This window comes from Labrus mixtus, chromosome 8, assembly GCF_963584025.1.
Source record: "Labrus mixtus chromosome 8, fLabMix1.1, whole genome shotgun sequence".
NCBI classification, from domain to species: Eukaryota; Metazoa; Chordata; class Actinopteri; order Labriformes; family Labridae; genus Labrus; species Labrus mixtus.
This window is the reverse complement of record NC_083619.1, coordinates 25453492-25471649: the sequence shown is the minus strand read 5'-3', so window position 1 is coordinate 25471649 and position 18158 is coordinate 25453492. Positions and strand designations below refer to the sequence as shown.

The window sequence follows — 18158 nt, the reverse complement described above, 5'->3', positions numbered from 1 at the left end:
CTGGGATTGGTGTTTTTGTTGCTATGGTGTCGAAACAGGTATTAATATATCATGAGATGTTTTTTTTAAAGGTTTGCTTTGGGGCTTTTTAGGCCTTTATGCTGAGATAGTACAGTGGATAGTGTCAGAAAGAGGGAGTCAGAGGGGGGTGAATGACATGCGAGAAAGGAGCCACAGGTTGGATTCAACCCTGGCCGCTAGTTGGAGGACTTTTTTTTTTTTTCAAAGGAAATAATACCTATCCATGTACAGGAGAAGGTAAGAGATGATATAAGAGGCACCGCGTTGTCCACAGGGGGTGCCAGAACTGAAGGTAACAGAAAGTCACTCACAGGAGCTCAGGAAACTCAAACGACAAAACTGTAAATGATTTGCTCCTGAAGTAGCTCTTCGAAAAGGAAAGAGTTTTTTAAAGATTTATTTTTGGGGCTTTTTAGTCCTTTATTTTAGGGACAGGGCAGTGGATAGAGTTGAAATTAGGGAGAGAGAGAGAGAGTGGGGTATGACATGAGGGAAAGGAGCCTCAGGCTGGATTCAGGACAACAGCCTTTGTACATGGGGCACACAAACTAACCACTAGGCCACTGGCCCCCCCGGCACACAGACTTTTTTGTGTTGGACATTTTGCTTTTACAAAATAGCAACAGCCTGAAGAGAGACATGAAAGGAGGAGAGGGACAGAGAAAGTTAGAAGAGATAACATGCAGAAAAGGGCACAGGCTGTGACTGAACGCAATGTGCCAGAATGCAACTCAAATATTTAGCATTCCCACTTTTGAGAAAATGAGTCACCCGCCACCACTTGAAATAAAAAAATAAATAAAAAATCGCACACCCTGTTGATAACATGCGTGGGTGTTTCAATCAGTAAAAAGTAGAGAACAAACTGAGTCTCGTCCCTACACTGCTGTGTTTTTCCTCTGTGTAATAAAGCCTCAGTTATGATCTACGGCAGGGCAGCGGGGACAAACCACACATTAGCAGAGCCTCAGATGAAATATGAAGCGTCTTAATCGTATCTGAATCTACTGGTGTCTTATCTTGTTAGCAGCAGCCTCAGATGATGTATGAGGTTAACTTCATCGAAAACCAGGAGCCGGCAGCATGAGTGTGTTTATAATTATCCACAGACTGAGATGAAATACAAGGTCGCCCAGGCTCGCGTGGTCTCCACATTCACTGTGTGTGTTGAGGGTCCGGTGAAATATGAGGTGCATCTCGTCTTGCCACTTTCCATCACCTTGAATCATTACATTGTTGGTAACACACTCCGGGGGACATCAGGCGAACACACGGGCGAGTTTCAGTTCGGTTTCCTGGCGTCCAGCAGGCTGCGGTCTCCACACAGGTCTCACCCGTCCGCAGTGTCCCGTCCTCTCCCTCCCCTGAGCAGGTGTCCTGCTGAAAAATGAATCACTCCAGGCTACAAAAAAAAAAACACTGCGTCCTCTGGTTTTGTTCTCAGAGAGGACAGAGACCAGTTGTTTTCCTCTGAGGGTTTTCTGTTGGTTTCCCAGCATGCTCCAGTTATTCCATTCTGCTCAGACTCTGGAGAAAAGATACTTAAAGCTGGGAACACACCACAAGATGATCGGACCGATATTGGTCCAGTCGTATTGATGGCTCCGGAGATGATCCTGTCAGATTTTTCCTGTGGTGTGAGTTGTTAAGAATAATCAGATCTGCTCAGAGGAACATCAGCGCCTGCTCGATTTTCAAATCATAAATGTTATAAAAACATGATCAATATTTACGATTTGATCTCCTGTTATGTGAGCGGGAAACCCCGAGGACAGCTCAGCACTCAGTCTGTGGATTCTCATGCGACAGCCAAAGACAGCAGCAAATCATTTTAACTCACCTCCAGCTCGATAATGTACGGCCCATCCATGTCACATCTTTATCCACAGTTTATCTTTTTTCTTCCTGCCATGTTTGTGTACTCTTAGGTGCATACCTGTACTGTCTTGTAACGGTGCAAATGGCAATAAAAGTCTAATCTAAAGTCAACTTTGATCGTGAGAAATGTCACTACATTTCTAATTGTAAAAGAAGAGAGTCAGGAATCTGCTGGTAGGTGGAGAGCAAAAATTTGACTAAAAAAAGCACACTGCACACACTATAGGAACAATACTGTGTCATCAGTGACTAGTCATAAAAAACATACTCTGCCTCCTCTCTCAGGCTTTGCAACTAAAACAAAAAAAGGTTACCTACTAAGGGCTTAAATCTGACAAATTTCTTTATCAACTTTTTCCAATAATGGTGGGTGGATTGTCATGACATTTTCCTCGAGCTGAATCCTGCTGACTTTTTATGACCCCCTGACCTCTCCTCTTCTAGCATCGCCCGGCTGACATTTGTAGTTCTTATTGAAAAATTCCTCACAACTATTGGATGAAGTGAGCCGGGGCTTTGTTCTGATGTCACTCAAAGAACGAACCAGAGGGGAACATGACTTAGGCCCGAATCACACACATGACCTGTGGACATGCATTAGTGGAGAGATGTCAGAGTGAGGCTGCCACACACTGCTACAGCTTCCGTACTTTGTTTTCCGCATCAGGACTTGAACCAGTATCAGTATCAGTATTTAAAAGAAAATCCATATAGGTGTGTTTGAAGCTTTGGTGTTAAATGTCCTTTAAATGTAAAACTTCTCCGCTCTGAGTGTCAGTCCTCTGCACAGCTACATGTTGAGACTCTACAGAGCAGCTCTCATTAAATAAAAACTCCAGCAGAGAACTTCACTCTGAATGTTTTTCACTCAAAGTCTATGAACTTATTTCTCCCACTGAGCTGGGACATGAAGCGTAAAAGGGAACCGCTGTTCTAAAAACTCACCTCTATCGATATATGGAGTGTGAAATTCTGAAATCACCTCAGTTTCCGACGACTGCACTTAGTAAGTTTGAGTCATTTTCAAGTTGCTGCTTCATGTTCTATGAGACTAATTAGGCTGCTAAAAGTTTAACTCACATTTAAGAGGGAATATGTCCTTTTTTTTTTTTTTCTCAGATCGACAAAAACCCCAGAGAAGACTTCAACCTGACATCAGACGGAGAATTCAACGCCATCAAGTCGCTGGTGTTGGGCAGAGTGCTCGGTAAGAGAGGAGACGGTAAACGCAGAGGCAAGGTCGATTTACTTGAGAGAGCACTCAGACCAGCACTTATTAGAACAACAGCTCTGCGATGTTTGGACTCATCCGACACTCAATATGTGGCCTCTTGTGAAGAAGTAAAGAAGTGAAATCTGTTTTTGAACTGTGTTTGGTATTTTGTCAATCCGTATGGCCTCAAGCTAAGAGAACGACGGCTCGCATGCAGCAGGGCTTCCAGAGATCTATTTCACCAGAGAACCTTGTGAAAGGTTAGAGGTCAAGGCAGATTCAGGTTAACGTTTCATCAAAGTCAGGCTGGATTGAAGAAGTATGAAGCAAAAGTGAAAACATGTTGCTCAGCGAGTGTTCAGTATTTTGTCAATCTGTATAGCCTCAAGCAAAGAGAACGACGGCTCGCACGCTGCGGGGCTACAATATTCCATAAATGTTTTTCACTACGTACCCCGATACCTAATCAGCTACTGGAAGAGCACTCATCAAAAACAGCAAGTAAGGAAAACGACATCTTGACTCTGACCTGTTTTTAATTGCTGGAAATTATTGAATTTCTCAGTCCTGTTTAGCTTAGAGTAACAAGATGAAGGTTTATGAGAACATGGAGAACGTGGTTGTTTTTTTATTTTCATGTGGTTTCTGTTGGAAACATTTCAGCATTTTGTCAATACGTTACATCTTTTATGGACCTTGTTCATCGACTGGTTTCCTATGTGAAAAACTCTGCTGCAGTTAAAACCAGTGTAGGTTTCAGTGTTTTTAGTTGGGAGTTGCTGTGGTTGTATATTCAGACCTAAGACATTAATTGGCTCTCACAGAAGCAAGCATTATTATTATTTTACATGAATTCAATACAGATGGAAAGATACAGCCCGAGACGGTCTAAAGATTTTTTCCTCCAGACTTCAGGACTTGGGAATTGTGTTTATTTCTACTTTTAGGCAGAAAAGTGTTTTCAAATATTGAACTGGAAACTTCCATCAGATGGTTTATTTATATAACTGACAAGATAAAATCTGTTTCTTTTCATTATCATACTAAATCACACACACACACACACATCTCATCTAGCACCTCATTCCAAGTCTCTTTTATCTGTTGTCCGTTTGGGTATAAAGCTCCAGTACAGTGTAGGTCAGCTCGGTGTGTTTTAACCCCGTCATGTCAGCGTGTGACCGGTGCTCCCGTCTGTCAAACCAGAGGAGGCAGAGAGGCAGATCAGGAGCAGAAAAGCTGCAGGAATGTGGATTTTCTGTCGTTTCCTGCCAACCCCGTCATCCATCAGCCTAACTAATGGACCTGGAAGAAACACACAGATAGAGAGAGAGAGAGAGAGAGAGGTGATGGAGTGAGGCGTGTTTCTGCTGAGAGGCCGCTGTAATGTTTCCTGCCGCTCTCATCAACATGCAGATGTGTTCTGCTAAAACCACTGTCACCTCTCAGTCATCAGAGCAGACACTGATGCAGCTGTTTACAGCGCTGATGTCGCCTTTCACAGCTGCTGTTTACTCTGCTGTGAGGAGGAGGAGGAGGAGGAACGATGAAGGGATTACAGTCGATAAAATGAGCGGATAGAGGCGAGAGTGAAAATCTGTCTGGTGGAGTGATGGATGCAGACTGGAAGCTGAGTCACTGACAGCTTGTTGACTATAACGAGAGGGGCGAGTGCGTTTGGTTTTCCCGTCTGATTGGACGGAGGTGAGCATTACTGATCCTGATTTGATGTCACTCGGTGTCCCGTGGTCTCGTTAAACCAACAAATCTAACACAAATAATCAGTGCAGTGCTCAGCATGATGAATGAAGAGCGCTCAAGTGTGCTCAATCAGTTCAATGATTATAAATCACCAAATGTTCCCACAGTGAGAGACAACAGGACAGTCTGCATCAGAGTTAGTGAATGTACTGGTAGCTGATACTTCTCCAAGGACCAATCAGCTACGCTGCTGATATGACGCTATTTACAACCAGAAACTAGGACATTTTATTAAACATATTCGATATAAAGAATTACAGTATGTTGTGCTCTTTTGAATGCATGTTGGTTTTGAACTTCTAGCTGACTATATACCCCTCCTTTAGCTCCGTAAACATGTGTGCCATTTACTCTACAGTATTTGTAAGAATGGAAAGGAGTCTCCATACATTATAAAGGAAAATAACAACAAATCCCTGGATTAATCGGATACTACTGGGAATAAGTTGCCAGGTGCAACAGCCATTTTTTTCCAGTGTTGTTCGGATAATAGATCAAGTATACTCAGGCCTGGACTTTATCTTTCATCTTCTAATTGTTGTTTACAGTCTGATGAAGAACATGAGACTCAATAATGAGTCTATAGCTCTTGTTGATGTCATGGAAATGTTTTTTAGCAAAACATTTAAGACTGAAAAGATATCGAAATCCACTTTTGGAAAATGTGGATTCAACATTTTTCAATACAAGACAAGGACACCAAATTCAACGAGACTATGAGACTAATAGTAGGATTAAATAATAAGCAGGGAGATACAGTAAATACTTTAGATCAGCTTGTGTCACCTTTGTGTCTTTATTTCTTTGTCAAAATTGCATGAAATCTGATGTACCAAATAACAGAGTTCAGGCTGACAAACCACTTTAATGACCAGATCTTCTCGTGTATTTGTGCTGATATTTTTAGAGGAATTTTAGCAATAGCCTCTGGGTGCTGGTGCTTGTATTCAAACAATGTTTTTTTTGGATCATTGGCTCTCAATATGGACTGTACAGAGCCTGCTCAAACGTGATTGGTCAATACTACTTTGGCTACAGGTGAAACTGAACATTTTTTCCCATTGTATACAGATTCTGAATTCATGTGTATACATCCGTTTATAGAGATGAATCAAATGTCTGTACTGCAGGGACAATGAGAAGGGTTATAAGAGTTATAAGTGTCAGTGGGGAGCAGAAACAGTTTTGAGTGTTCAGCTTATTTATTTGATTAAGCTGCTTTTTATACATACTAAAACTCTCTTTTATTCTTTTTTTAAATGCAGGTTCTGATGATTTGGATCCAGACCTGGCCCGGGTGGCGTCCATCGGTTACACCGGCTGTCTGTCCGTGGTTAACTTTAACTCCATCAGCCCTCTGAAAGCCGCTCTGCTCCACCCGGACACCAGCCCCGTCGTTATCACCGGACCTTTACTCCAGTCCAACTGTGGCTCCTCGGCTTCAGCCAATCCCTACGCAGCAGAGAACACACACCACCTGTCAGGTAACATGGCTTGGTCTTAACAAATCCACATCAATCTTTAGGACTCTAAATATCCTCACTTTTATGACAAGAAAATAAACATGATTGTAATTTTCTTGCAGCAGATTTGTCCAAAAGTGAACACATTTACACAATGAATGAAAAGTGATGTTGTGTTTGACAGTTTATATGTAGTGCAGAAACGTCCTGGAGACGTGCTCCTGCAGGTTGTCACTCCTAGAATTGTCAGAGTGAAGAAAACAAACATTATGAATCGAATTAAAATGTAAAAATAAGAGAAACAAGACTCTATGTTGGAGCGCAGAACTGCATGTTTTTATTCCTTATGTCAACAAATGTGCCAGTAAACTTTCTTCAAAAGACCAAATACTGCATACAAATTAACTTCTAACTTGTTTGTAGAGCTGACTCTGGGAGAAATTCCAATGTAGCTGTACATTGCAAAAGGCAATAAACATCTAATCTAATAAGATTTAACAATGAATATTACCCATGCAGCATGCAGCCAAGTCAAATACACACTGTTCAAAAAAGATTTTAAAAACTACAGTACCCACTTGTTTAATATACATTGTATAAGCCTTCTTTATTATAAATATCATCAATCAATCAATAATTATTTGTATAGCCCCGAGTCAAAACAAAAGTTACCTGGAGACGCTTTACTAAAAGCAGGTAAAATACCTTTGTTATGTTTCAAAAGAAAAATGGGACGGGGGGAGATGGGATAATATGCAGGAAGGATTTCTCCTTAGTATCCCTCGCCTTCCTGATGTTCACACTCCCTTGCTGCTGAAATATATGAGTGTACAGTGTTTATAAATGTATCTTTAGTGTTCATTTATTGGACTGAGAGCAGCGGACAATATTGACCGATGGAGCAACACACTGTTGATTTAATCTTTATGGGATTAGATGATAATAACAAGAATATGTGATCCCTTCAGCTCAATCCTTTAAACACTAAAGAAGAAGACTCAGTCAGAGCAGCTGACTGCGACAACAAAAGGTGCAGAGTTTTATTACAGATTGTCTTTGGTTAACATCTCACGCCTTAAGCTCTTATTAGGTAGCATGACAAGCTACACCGCTCAGCTCATTCAGACCTGCTGCGCTCTGGTGTTTGCTTCTTTAAAAAAAAAGAAAAGAACAAGCAGCACAGTCATTAGTGAGAAAAATTAAGCAACAACAAAAAAAAGTTGATCTGGCTGTGCAAATGTTCTGATGCTATTGTCGTTGTCATGGAAACAGAATAATAAAAAGAAATGAAGTAAGAACACAAGGCTCTAATTTATAGAACAAATGGCTCTTCAACACTTTCAAATGTGATGAGAACAAAAAAAAGGATTTTGTTTTTAACTGGTAGCATTAAATAAGAAGCTGGGTACCAGTTTAAATACCACTTGGTTTCCGTCTCTCCACTTCGGGGGGTTAGTCTATCTAAAGCAGAACAGCATACAGTCCCTTTGTCTCTTTCCAAAATTGCATGAAAGCTGCTTTTCCAAATCGCTCGAGGCTCATTAATGGCGTACAGTATTCCCCTTGTTTGTGTGAGACTAATGACAGTGTGATCAGCGCTTTAATTAATTTGGACCACACAGGAGGAACATTTCCTCTGGGATTTAATTTCCTCCGCGCTCGTTGTCATGCAGTTTGTGATGCTTTATTAGAGTCATTGGAGAGCTAATGCAGAATTCCCCCCGCCTACTCTGAATGCTGATGTTCTCATCTTGTCTCTGGATTTTTCTATTGTCTCTCTCTTTCTGATCTAATTGGATTATCTGTTTGCTTATTAGCCTTTCAACTTGTTTTTTTTACCTCCTCGTTTTGACAATTTGTACTTCTTCTGCTGCTTGGTGCACGTTGCTGTTTTTTGTCTTTTCCCCACTGTCTTCCTCTTCCCCCTCCAACGCTATCCTTTCTCTCTCCTTCTCTTTTGTAGACCATTCTGGTTCTGTGGGTTCAGGTGAGCCTTTAGTCAATGCCATCAGGACTGACTCGGCTCTGATCGGAGGTACTGAACCTTTTTTCTTTTCATTCCTATACTTGAACGGCAACCTCTCTTTTGTCACCAAATGTAAGTTCTTGTAGCTTTGGAGTCTGAAAGTGAAAGCCGATGCAGAAGTGCCTTAAACCTGGTTCCTCTCTAATGGCCAGCAGGGGGCGACTTCTTTGGTCGCAAATTGAAGCACGGTTGTATAGAAGTCTGAGATAAGTCTATGATGTTGAACGTACAATATGTAGTTATGACGACATTAAAATATCTAAATTACTTAACCTGTTTTGGTTTTTTTTACATTACCTTAAATATTTCCAACAGTAATTATGCTGCATTCATGTGGCGTCAGACACATCGGAAAAAACAAGTTTCCGAGTTGTAAAATGCACATGAACACCTGCTCAAGTCGGAACAACAACTCGGAAACTCGGAAAATAATTAGTTGCCCGACTTCCCGACTTCACGTCAGAATCGCCATCAAATGGGGGGCAAACTATATTTTGTCAACGTTAACATACTTTCTATTAATTCAAGTATTGCACATCAAGTTTTTGCTCAAATATCACTTTTAACAGTTACATTTCACTGCTCTTCTTCGTAGCATCAACGGTTTTCTGTGCTGTTGTTACAACATTCAGACTTTCCGAACTGAAATCACGTGAACACACTGAAGTCGGAAGAGCGACTTCCCAACTCGGAAACTTGGACCACCCGAGCAGCTCATGAATGCAGCATTAAAGCCAGAGAAATCTGTAATGTGTATTGTCGAGGCGGCCGCCATGACAGACGGAATGTTGCCGTGGAAACACTGAATGTTACGTCAAAGGCTGCGACTTAAGAAGCGGTAATTCCTACTGAAAGCTGCCGTACTGTTGCTGTACGTGCTGCTGTGATGAAAACGTCATGTAAGTTATTTGTTAGCAGAGAGAACTCCCATGATTCCCCGCCATAGCCTCGACGTCATCTTTTGTTATTGTAGTATGGATTGAGAGCCCCCTGGTGGTGGAATCTACATATTGTATCTTTAATTTTGTCACTATGTCACTGTGACATGGTGACAAAGATCATGATTAAAAAGAAGGTACGCTTCACCTCTGCCGGGGTGAGAAAAGTTCAGGACAAAATGTTGAGCTCCAAGAAAGCGTGAAGGCAAAAAGAGTCCATTTAAAACTCATTTGAAAACTTTGTTGCACTGCCAGCACAGATTGATTCAAAGTGAAGTCTGCAAAGGTTCAATCTATAATCTTGTAGATAGAAAAGGTGAGACACGGAGAAAAGTCATTTCAAACTGTCCATTAAAGTAGCCTGTGACTGTGTCTCAGTGCACATCACCTAATTAAAACATTTGCAGGAAGGACTCGCTGATGAGAAAACTTTTTTTTGCAGCAATCGTAAAAAAAAAAAAAAAGCGAGGAGTCTTTATATTGTAATGTATTAAATTGATTTCAGGGCGTATTTTAAAATTCCAATGAGATGAAACTTGCCCTCATATTCTCGAATGAGCTCAGCAGGGCAGAAATGTCCAATAGATACAGAAAGATTTCAAATGAGTTTAATATACTTTGAAAGATCATCGAAACATCAGGAAATGAAACCGCGGTACAACGGGAGAATAAATTGGAATAGATCTTGTCTGATTGTGGAGGAGCCTCTGAAAGTCTTTAAATATTGAATTTTTAAAAAGTTAATTATCTGCTATGTCAGCCTTTCACATGGTGTCCCTCCTCGTCCTCACAGGTGTCATAGCGGTGGTGATCTTTGTGATTGTGAGCGGCCTGGTGGTAACCGCCAGATTCCTGTACAGGAGAAAAGAGACGTACCGAAACCAGGAAGTGAAGGGAGTCAAACAGGAGGACAGTCAGGACTTCCCTTTCAACAACCAGACTGACTCACAGAACGTCTCCTGTGAAAACCCAAAGGAGTATTTCATTTAACTGGAGGACAGACGACCTGAGGGACCGGTGTGTTTTTAACAGCAGAGGATGCAGACAGGTAGCGTCCTGCCTCACCTCAGGACTTGAACTGCGCTCAGAGCCAATCAGAGACTTCGCTGCTGCTGCTGCTGCTGCTGCTGCTGCCAGAAATGTGGAGGCAAAAAAAACTGAACTTTTCACACAGCGCGGTGGTCGTTCTGTTGCTTTACTGTAAATTGTAAATACAAACGCAGGCAACAGTGTTGGATCTTAAGTTTCAACTGTAAATTATTTCAAATGTAAATGTTGAAGTGATGTCTTTGCAACAACTTCTGGCTGATGTCACTTTGTTACACTGAAATGTTGGAACTAATGGAGGAATCAGTGTTTTTTTCGGTATGAAAAATGGAAAGCGACACTCTCATGTAGTTTAGAAAGAAAAGGATTTAAACAAATGAGAGAACTTGATGTTGTTATGATGTTATTTCCATCCCCTTAAAGTGGTTCTGCCTATCCTTTAGGGGGAAACACATGAACCCTTAAGGGATTTACTTTGTGATGTCTCCAAACTTAGCTTTTTTTATTTTTTGCACCATCCAATTTTTACCCCTCTAATTGATCACAAAGCCCACATTTATGACGTTCGGTTATCGATTTCTCGCAGATAAATTGTTAGATGCTCAAGTTGAAGTGCTACAATCAGTATTTTGAAGCAGAAAGATAATTAATGTTAGGGGGGCGCAGGATAGCCAAGAAGTTATGACGTGCACCCCATGTACAGACGCTGTGGTCCTCGTCACAGGGGCCGTGAGTTTGGGTGCAATCTCGGCCCTTTGCCGCTTGTCAACCCCCACTCTCTCCTCCAGGTGTTTATTGTCTCTCTCCAGCTGTCCTATGTAGTGGAGGTAAGAATGGCCCAAAAAAAAAATCCAGAAAAATGCTGTTAAGGCTCTGTAGACAAAGTAATTAACATTTCCTTTCAGTAAAAAATAATTTAAAGTTGTTTGAAACTTGAGATCTCATCCCTCAGTTGGCCAGAAAAATGACTCCTGCCTTGTAATTCCTGATGTGTAAATAAGCAAAAGCTTATTGGCTGGCGTATATCTGTGATGAAGTGTTGAAGATGTATGTCTGTGGATACTTTTTAAAAAGCTCAGCTGAAATTTGCCCTTCTATTTTATCATTACCACAGTAATAATTCAAGCTATTACGAGTTGAATCTTTCGAGTACGGTTTCTGTGTTTGTCATGTTTCAGATAATCACAGTAACTTTGTTCATGATAAATTAAATCTAAGTCAGAAGCCTGGATGTCTCATTACCATTGTTTATGAATGAGATATATATACTGAGATATCTGATCTATAATTAGGGCAGTGAAGTACTCACAGGGTCATTCAGTTTACTTTTCCCCATTTTGTTTTTATATAAACATGTTGGTATTTTCAGTTTCATCCATGAACTTTGATCATTTCTAGACTTCCTCATTCCATACGTCTAAACGTGTGGGTCCCCCCCCTGAGAAGCCTTTATCCTCCACTTCACTTTGCTTTCTCTTGCTGCGCCCACTTAAAAGTTTTTCTCCTCTGTGATGTTAGCCGCCCGCTGGGATCTTCTGTAGGGTAAAGCTTTTAATGCTGACAGCAGCACAGACTCTGTAACAGTGAGGCCGTCTGTCACCTCGCTCGACGCACACAGAGACAGTTAATGTGTTTTTCAAATGCTAATCTGCTGCAGTCTGACAGGTGCATTGTGACTGGATGGAAAGGAGAAAAGATGATCAAAAATGAGAGAGACACTTTTATAAAAGCGACACTGATGTACTGGAAACAGCAAATCTCATATTAAAAATGACAATAAAGCAAAACCTCCCATGTGTACAGCTGATGGAGGCAGGATGAGGAGCACAAAGGACGATTGGCAGCAGCTGTTTATCAAACGCACACCACAGTTCCTCTGCGAGACCACAAAGCACAGATGTGATTTTAATGACAAAAGTTGATCAAACTCTAAAGTGAGGATTTAAACTTAATCTATGTAGTTTATTTTTAACCCCACAACATGAGATGAACAGTTGATACAGGCCTTGTTTCCCTGCTGTGTTTCTGTCGCCGGTGTTAAAAAGCACTTTCTTGTGCTGTGCATCATTTCTGCAGCAGCTGCTCCTCACTCTTAACTCTTAAACTGAATGAATCAGATTTCTGAAGAGCACAAGAGAAAAAAGATAAAAAGTTATCTGAGTTTACAAATGATCATGTTACCAAAGCTAAAGAGAAAGTTGTTACTCGATATGTAAGGTGTTACACTCCACTATAAGGCGGCCCCATGTGGCCAACAACATCCCAAAATTTGACTCGATTAAGTGACATAAAACACCTTGATAGAGTCACAACGAAGGGATTTTAACAAGATACAAAAATAACTAAATAGTTAACAAAAGTCAACAAATGACAGAGCAGTGCAACTCTAAAAGCCTCTCTCCTCCTGAACGCAGCACCAGGCTTTTAAATGTCCCATATTCTTCTTTTTCTGGTTTTATATGCTCTTTAGTGTGTTTTCCAAGTGTCCTGTGCATGTTTAGGAACATCTATGTGCAAAAATTCAAAGTCCTTCTCCTACGTCCTCCTGTTAGCTGTAGCATTAGCTGCATGTAATGCTCGGTTCTAGCCCCCCTCGATTAAAATTTGTCAGTCCGACATCATTGTCAGTGTGAGATCACTGATCTAAGCCCATTGGCTCGTTGTGGCAAGCCCTGCAGCTCATGTTGAAATTTCCGAGAAGAGTGCTGAGCAACTGACCAATAACGACAGAGCGGATCGGCAGACTAACAGTGTGGGCTCAACAGAGTGTAGCTGACGGACTCAGAGCGTAGAGGGAGCAAGGAGGAGCAGTTCATGAAAACAGACACTTTTTTCGGACTTTTAGCTATTGTGAACGTACAAAAGTAGGTACATAGATTAAATATATACAAACCCCAAAAAGGACATAATATGGGCTCTTTAAGCACTGACGCTAGGGGTACTTCTCATATCTCTTAAATTGCATCCACGTTTCCTTCACTTGCTTCTTAGTCCCTCCCACCAGAGATGCATGGAGAGACGTACTGAAAAATAAGAGACATGAGAAGTACCCCTGGTGCACCTCGTAGTGCGATCAGTAGCTCCACCTGGGCAGAGCCGGAGATAACAGGAGGGGAGAAGGGACAAACAGCACAGGGAACAACATACAGCTGTAATTAAAGGGAAATAAAGAAAGTTGCATTTGGAGTCATTTCAGGCCAGGACTACATCAACAAAAAATAAATATGAATATTTCAAGGTTATTCCCGGTTTAGTTAAATTAATATAAAGTAATTAAATGGAAGATGTAGAAAACGTTTAAAGTCTCCCTCAAAGAAAGAGAGTTCACTCTGAATGGACTTCCTGGTTCAGTTATATAAATACAGTAAAATATTTAATCATGTTGTCTCTCTTTTGATAAAAAGGTGTTTGTTCTACCAGGCAGGGCAAATACAAAACTCATGTTAATTGATTAGATTGTACAAAACAGAAGATAAAAGAACTTTTAGTTGGCAGCCAGCAAACCCGCCTTACAGCTAAGCTCAGTGTTTCTGTGTTGGAGTTATTCTCATTATCCATTATAAATAAAGGTCAACTGTATCAGAATGGTTTCATGTTGGGATCTGTGTATCAGCATCAGTACATATTCAGGTTTTGCCGATAGTGGTCTAGTTTCATTTTCACACCGGGTTTGAGGTGAAAAAGGAAAAGGTTCTCAGTGTAACTATAATAATGTAACGGTATCGGTGAATAAAAGTGATGTCAGTGAGTTTGAGTGACATCCCATAAAAAAATATATATCCAGAAGATTTTAAAACATATTCTGGTTGTTTGTTACAGATAAATCCTGTTTGATGAAAATAAAAAAAATGTTTTTTCAAAGACTAAGAGATTTGCTTGTTTTTCATTAAGGTTGGAATCATACATAGATTGAAATACAAATCAGCGCAGTGACACATTTAGAATAATTAACGATCCCATTTTATACTCATTTTCACCTCTCGTGTTGTCAGTCTGTGATGACCTAAGTAGAGCACCGTTGCATGAGCGTGAAAAACACCTTATTTATCTTAAACTGACGTCACTTAAAACACTTGTTTCAGCCTCTGCCTGAACAGCTGCTGTCCCTTAAAGGAACCTTTCCCCCCGTGCCCACTTTCTTCTGATTGGCCAGCTCCCAGTTGCCTTCAGGGGAGGCAGAACGCTGCAGGGCTGCCAGGGGAGGGCTGCTCTGCAGTGCTGGGAGAACAGAGTCTATGTAAGAGGTTTCAACATCTTAAGCAGAGGCTTGAAGCCGTCTTGTGAGGCGGGGCGGGGGGGGTTTGAAATCAGGGAACTATTGCATTATTTACAGAACAAGCTGTTTAGTTCACTCTGCAGACCTATCCTGGGATTACTCCAGAATACATTTACCTCATGATCTGAAACTCCGCCCACATTTAGTATGGACATCCAGCATTGTGACACTACAGTAAATGTGAGTTTTAAAAAGGGGATCGGCATGATACAGGAAAGCTTTTGGGTTTCAGTATTGTCAGAAAGACAGGCCACATTTGTATTGGTGTTAGATTGAACGACTTAGCTGTCAGTAAAATGAACTTCTCATTGAAGACTAATTGTCTTGTTATTGTTGTCATTATTGCTGTTTGCTTAGTGTGGGCACATGGCTGCTCTTATAGCTGGTAACACTCTGCAAACCGGAGACGATGGAAATATGCTCCGCTGCTGCTGAAGCAGTCGGGATCAGAGGAGGTCAAAGTGATTCATCGTGAAGAGCCGTTTAGCCTCTCTGACTTTATAAACACTCAAGACGCCTCGATGATACAAAATGATTCAGCTTCCACACATCAGTGATCCCCATTAGATTCATATGAGTCTCCCCTTATTGGCTGTGATTTTAGACAGGCTGCACAGCTCAGAGTCTTACATTTATAATTCTTAGAGGAAAAAACATCGACCGCTAAATCAAATGTAATGATGTTCTGTCAGCAAATATTTTATATCATCTGTCTATAAAGCAACAGAAACAGCTGGTTGTGGTCTCAGCTGAGCTTTCATCGTCAGTTACAGAGTTTTGATTATTATCCAGTCACTTCATGACTCAGTATTCATGTTGTATGACAAAAACCTGGATGTATTTTCAGATCCTTCATCTTGTTGGTAAAGTCCTGGGAGTTTTTAATGTGATGAGGAGGGTTTCCAACCATAAGAGTAAAGATGGGAGCCAGGTGTTTGGAGATATTGTATGCTGCTGCAATGGGTCTAAGGGGAACTCCTTTATGGATTTTCAGAAGCCCATAAACACAAGGAATAGCTTCCCATGGTTACAGCCAGTAGTACTGTGGTCTGTCAATTAACTTTTGTTGGATCCCGTTTAAGAGCTTCATTAGTGTCTGTGTCGCTGAGAAGACCGGTCCTCTGTGTTCAGCCACACTGTGCATCTTCCTTTACCCGCTGATAGATGGTGATCTCCTTGTCCTTTTGTATGGATGCCAGCGCCTCCCTTTCCTGAATGGAAAGGTTGGACGTGGGGAGCCTTTGCATTAGATAGGGCGGCAGATACCCTGAGCCTCAGTTGTTCTGCTTCTGCGTCAGGAAGTTTTTTGGTGAAGTATAGAGACCTTTTGTGAGGACATCCTTCTCCGTTTGAGTAAGCACCCTGTTGTTTTTTTTGTCCTGAACAGATGTCAGTGTTGGGTTGTTCCTGTGTCTTGCTTGTAGAGTGAGGAATGTACTTTTTGTGCTGTGTCGACTGTACCTTCCTGACCAAGTTGACAAATCCCTCCATGATTCTTGTTTATAAGGCATTGATGGTAAAGTCGAACTCTCTAACTGAGCAGTTGGTTCCCTTTCACAGTGGAACCCAATCATAGGCCGTTTGGGATGCTCCTTTGTTTTCTGCATCTCAGACTGAAACAAAGATGTTTCTTGTAGTCAGCTAACTTCCAGGGATGTCCGTTCATACTCTCACAACAGTTGAAGGGTATCCTTGCCAAAATGCGTCCGCAAACAGCAGCTGTTAAAGTGTCTCTTCTCAGTCATCCAGGTCGTGATGAATCAAAGGTTGATTCAGGAAAATTGAGCGGAGCGGCGGCGACTTTAAAGCCTACAGCTTTAAATGTTTAATGCACAACAAGCTGAGTCACATTTGGTGAAACGCACACAACTCGTCCCGCCGCAACTCATTTTCTCACCCCATGACATTTATTTAACTGCAGCTTTAACTTCAATCTACCAGCTATGTAATGCATAAAACATCTGTGTGGACGCTGAGTGTTAATGAGGCGGAGTAAAGACAACCTGGAGTCATTCCTTAGCCTCTTTGATTAGATCTCTCCCTCCTTTGATCCACAGCTCTTCTTCTCTCCACATGATGCACATTTTGTTGTTTTTCTAGCTGGAGGAAGTTGATCCTCTCATCAGCAGCGCCTCACTCAAGGCTTAAAATGCAAGTAATTCAAGGATTACCATCTGCTAGTGTTTTATTCATTATGGTTGGGGAGGACAACTCAATGCATGCTATGAATATAGAAGATTACTGCATTTAAAAAACATGTTTAGCACTTACGCTATAATAATTCCCATAAATGCTTTGCTGAATCACATTTTCTCAACGTCATGAAAAGACTAAAACCAGCTTTAAAATGTGTATGGAAAAAAGGAACTAATTAAGTTCTTATTCAAAAACTGGCTCGTGATGATGTGAAATATGCCACGATTTCATTAAATTCAATATTTACTTTATTTTGACGGTAAATGGTAAACGGTCTTGAGCTTGTAGAGCGCTTTTCTAGTTTGACTCAAAGCGCTTTACACTGCACGTCACATCTACACATTCAGACACTGATGGCAGAGGCTGCTATATAGTGAGACCATCAGAAATAACTAATCCTATTCATACGCCGCAGATGAAGCAGCGGGAACAAATAGTCATAGTCAAGACGTAGTCTTTAGTGTTTCCTGTGTTATTTTGTAGTTCTCTCCACAGTGTTTCTTGTCTTGCTTCCTCCCTTTGTCTCCTTTTTTTTTTTGGTAGGAGGAGGAGGCATGTTTACAAAAAATAAATTATATACCATAGGGTAATGTGTAACTCACCTAAAGGTAGATCAATGCACACTTATTTATGGACATCAACAAGAACCCGATGAAGTTGGGTAAAAGATTTGTTGTGAAACTTTGTGTACAGTGTTTGTCAAAGTTTTGACTAATTTTGTCAAATTTCCCATTGATTTACTTTGGTCATTCACCTCTCCCAACCCACCAGTATTATTCTTCTACAGGGTGATAAGTGTATCGGGACAAACGAGTTGGTGGCTGATTAGAAGTGGAAACAGGTGTGTATTGAATGGGATAGGTGAAGAATGGCAGGAGATAATTGCTGCACTGTTCCACATCCTCATAATCTCATCATCTCTGGCAAAAAGGTTTGGACATTTGCACAGGATATAGTCCTCCCCAGAATGTAATAAATTAATTTGACGTACAGGAAAATATCCAGACAGGAGTCAAAGAATTGAAAAGTCATTAAATGTCAATAATTTAAAAAGTGCTAAATGTTTGAGTATAATGGGTAATTAAGCACAATGTGCTGTCCTGCATGAGCTTTATTATTGAAATGTGGTCTGCTTAACAAACAAGTGACATTTGGTTCATAAACTCACTGACTCTTCAGGACTCTCAGACCCCCTTCAGGTGTCACGTCAGACTGGATCTCTTACAGCCATCCAGAAGGTTAGGGTGACATTTAGCAAAGCTTAAAGACTTCTTTACAGAGACCGATCCTGCAGGCATCAATCTGCCAGACTATCAGGGTTGTCAGAGATGAGATAGCA

General features: G+C 41.1%; 1 protein-coding gene across 1 annotated transcript in view; it reads left to right on the top strand.

Moving 5' to 3' along the window:
- The window catches only part of LOC132979529 (contactin-associated protein-like 4), a 110614-nt gene extending 99972 nt beyond the window's left edge, over positions 1 to 10642 (top strand). Inside the window, exons 21-24 of the mRNA XM_061045400.1 lie at positions 3019 to 3106; positions 6139 to 6357; positions 8300 to 8371; positions 10094 to 10642. Of these exons, the coding sequence (XP_060901383.1) occupies positions 3019 to 3106; positions 6139 to 6357; positions 8300 to 8371; positions 10094 to 10290 (576 nt within the window). The 3' untranslated portion in view covers positions 10291 to 10642. The remainder of the gene's footprint in view (positions 1 to 3018; positions 3107 to 6138; positions 6358 to 8299; positions 8372 to 10093) is intronic.
- The last annotated feature ends 7516 nt before the right edge of the window (positions 10643 to 18158 follow it).